The 3833-nt window shown below is 44.4% G+C and overlaps 1 protein-coding gene across 1 annotated transcript in view; it reads left to right on the forward strand.

Annotated features, from left to right (window-relative positions):
* Nucleotides 1-3475: 3475 nt before the first annotated feature.
* Nucleotides 3476-3833, forward strand: part of LOC115540763 (vacuolar protein sorting-associated protein 27-like) — a 3818-nt gene continuing 3460 nt past the window's right edge. The window contains exons 1-2 of the mRNA XM_030352326.1: nucleotides 3476-3562; nucleotides 3677-3753. Of these exons, the coding sequence (XP_030208186.1) occupies nucleotides 3700-3753 (54 nt within the window). The 5' untranslated portion in view covers nucleotides 3476-3562; nucleotides 3677-3699. The remainder of the gene's footprint in view (nucleotides 3563-3676; nucleotides 3754-3833) is intronic.

A 3833-nucleotide genomic window follows, 5' to 3' on the forward strand; every position in this document is an offset into this window, starting at 1 on the left:
ACAGCCTCCACCTCAGCTCCGTCTAGCAGGACTGGTCGCGGACTTGGTCTGGATCTTCCAAAGTCAATGACCAGCTCCTTTGTCTTAGAGGTGTTCAGCTGTAGCCGGTTAGTGTGGCACCAGAGAGCAAAGTCCCCCACCAGACTCCGATACTCCTCCTCTCTGTCACCCCTAATACACCCAACGATGGCTGTGTCATCGGCGTACTTCTGTAGATGACATAGCTCAGAGTTGTAGCAAAAGTCTGAGGTGTACAGGGTGAAGAGAAGAGGGGCCAGCACTGTACCCTGGGGGGCTCCAGTACTGCTGACCACAGTGTCAGACGTGATGTCCTTCAGCCTGACGTACTGTGGCCTGTCAGTGAGGTAATCGTCAATCCAGTCCACCAGATAGGGTTCCACTCCCATCCTGTTCAGTTTGTCGTGAATCATAGGGGGCTGGATGGTGTTAAAGGCACTGGAGAAGTCCAAGAAGAGAATCCTCACTGTGCCGCTTCCCTTATCCAGATGGGAGTGGACTCGGTGGAGCATGTAGAGGATGGCATCCCCCACACCAACATCTGGCTGCTACGCAAACTGCAGGCGGTCCTGGGCGTGTTGTACCTGGGGTCTGAGGAGGCTGAGGAAGAGCCGCTCCAACGTCTTCATCAGGTGTGAAGTGAGTGCCACCGGTCGGAAGTCATTCAGCTCTCTGGTCCTGTTCTTCTTCGGAACCGGAACGATGCAGGATGTCTTCCAGATCGTGGGCACTCTCATTAGCCGCAGGCTAAGGTTGAAGATCCGTTGTAGTGGTTCTCCCAGTTCTGCAGCGCAGGTCTTCAGCAGTCTCGGACACACTTTGTCTGGGCCTGCTGCTTTCCTGGGCTGGAGCTTCCTCAGCTGTCCTCTGACCTGGTCTATGGTGATGTGAGGCGGGATTGTGTTGAGGTGGGGGGGAGGAGGGGGATGTTGTGGTGTCTGGGGGGAGGTGTGTAGAGGGAACAGGGAGAGATGGCTGTGGTGAGGGTGGGGGTGGTGGTGATGGTGGTGATGGTGGTGGTGGTGGGGGGATCTATCTATCCATCCATCCATCCATCCATCCATCCATCCATCCATCCATCCATCCATCTATCCATCTATCCATCTATCCATCTATCTATCTATCTATCTATCTATCTATCTATCTATCTATCTATCTATCTATTTCAATCATGCACCAAATGGTATGAGCCATGCATGGGATGAATAAATATAAGTAGGCTCGAGGTTGATTGGCAGACTGCTGCTCATAATGAGGATAAACCTGTTCAACTTAAAGCTCTAACTCTATAAATACAACCCTCGCAGCTAGGGGCCCCAGCTTGGAGTCAGGCAGTGGGAAGAGCTCAGGAATAGTGTTGTCCTCATTGCAGGCATCCATTCATGTAAAACCCCCTCTCTATTATGATAGAGAGGGATAATACATGATGACATATATGCTCCTGTGCGTAGACGCTCGAAGATAGGCACCACACAGCTTCATTACAAATGACAAACATATTTTGAATTGTTATGTGCCAAGCGAGGCACTTGCAATCATCACTGAATAAAATTAGGAATAATCTTTCCAGCTTCTATTTATTGAAGCTTTCATTCCAAGCGACCTATCAAATGTTCTTTGTTTAGCAGATAAATGTGTGTGTGTGTGTGTGTGTGTGTGTGTGTGTGTGTGTGTGTGTGTGTGTGTGTGTGTGTGTGTGTGTGTGTGTGTGTGTGTGTGTGTGTGTGTGTGTGTGTGTGTGTGTGTGTGTGTTTGTGTGTGTGTGTGTGTGCAAGCGTCATTATTGGGCTGTTCGTAGACATTCTTTGTGCAAGATCACTAGGAGACCTGCAGCAACCCATTCCAGAAACTCTGAGCTCAACATGTATAATTGAGGACCTGTGGTTTGTTTTCTACTGAGAAAACAAGTTTTTGTTCAGTTTTTTCCCCGAGGTCTGAAATAACTAAGGACAGACGGCTGCTAACTGCTGGGCCCTAGACTTCAAACATCAGAATGACGAGATGGAGATGACCCATAGAATAGAATGAGCAAGGTGGTGTCCACACCCATACGAACACAGACCCATATGATCACATGAACACACACAAACACACACATATACATACACACAAACCCAACCACACATAACCACAGACACACAAATATTAAGACAGACAAACACATGCACACACACACACACACACGGACAGACACAATTAAACAATTAAAATCAAGGACAGGTCAGGATAACCCTCACTGCTAGCAAGCATTTGTTCACAAACAACCAACAATTCAATACAATACAATACAATACAATACAATACAATCAAGCCTTAGTGCATACCCTCCGTATTTTTTTTATAAAAAGTATTGGTAAACCTTTATAATAACGTTCATTCATAAGTCATTTATAAGCATACTGTTAATGATTAACTGAATACTAGCAAAACATTCATATACGTGTAGGCCTATAGCTGTTTTTTAATGTCTGTCCACTGGAATGTACCAACTGGTAGAAAGATATATTGCTCAGAAATCTGTGTGTTTACTTTCACTTGTGATGTCGCTAGAGGGTTGATTTTTGAAAGGCTAATCAACATCCCACCTGGTAGTAAAATAGGGGGCCCTTTAACAAAGCACTTGTTTATCATTTACAAATGTTTTGTAGGTGTTTAATTCATCATTAACTAAAGGCTTATAAATTGATTTAGACTGAGCATTATTATAACGTTTTACCACAGTATTACATATAAATATAGATCTATATAGGTGGAGCTGTGGTTGCTCTGGGAAAGTATAGAGGTAACTAAGTCAAGCTTTTTAAACACACTCTGGTTCTTGGGGAGGAAGATTGGTGCTTTAGGGTAATACCAAGCCAATGGCTTGCTGCCAAATAGTGGTCCTTCGGGCCTGGATTTGGGTGGATCATCAGGAGATGAAACATACAAGCGTCACAAAATTGGTCATAAAATAATAGCAGCAAATATGGTGGATAACATTGTTCTGGATTTGTCATAGAATTTTACATTTATGTACCTTCAATATCAAATCATTATAATTAACTACAATCAAGTTTCCTCAATTCATATCGAATGTTTTTAACCGTAGGCATTTTCAGTGTCTTATTTACTGCCTGTGGTGTTTAACATACATATTGTATCAGCCGGTTGTTGCATGCAAAATACTTTCACAATAAACAACATGTATACAATGCATTTTGCATACAGAAAAATGTTATCAAAATAAGTTCCGATCTGAAGGTAGATTGTGTATGCAGGTGTACGCAGCGCTAGACAGTATAATCCAAGAGAGTCTACCATTACACATAATATTACCAGGTAAATGACCAGTGGCTCTGACCACTGGTCATTTACTAAAGCCCAAGATGAGAGTTCTGCTTCTCCGAGCCTATTGGCTGCAAGAGGAAGGAGCACAGTATAAAAGCGAGCTAATAACCAAGAAGAAATCAGAAGCAATCGCAGCATCGAACTGACGGTCAACTCCTCCGCCATCATCACTACCTACAGCAGCTTCAGCCTCAGATTGTTGCAGCACACCAAAAGGGTGAGAAAGACAGAAAAACAAGGTTTCCCTGAACTGCTATTGGTGTTAATGTAGTGTTGGCAGTGCCATTCTGAGAGGAAGGGACATGAACTGTACAATTTTGTCTTCCTTTAGGTGTTATCTAAAAACCTGCAAACATGAAGTTCATCGTCCTGTGCCTGTGCCTGTCCAGTACCGTCTCCGCCGCACCGGTATGTACATCAACAGCAGGCCTCTCTCAGGTCCTCATGAGGACATTTTAAGGACAGCTCTTCTGTGCAAAGGTGAACAA

Source organism: Gadus morhua, chromosome 3 (genome assembly GCF_902167405.1).
Source record: "Gadus morhua chromosome 3, gadMor3.0, whole genome shotgun sequence".
In the NCBI taxonomy this organism is placed as follows: Eukaryota; Metazoa; Chordata; class Actinopteri; order Gadiformes; family Gadidae; genus Gadus; species Gadus morhua.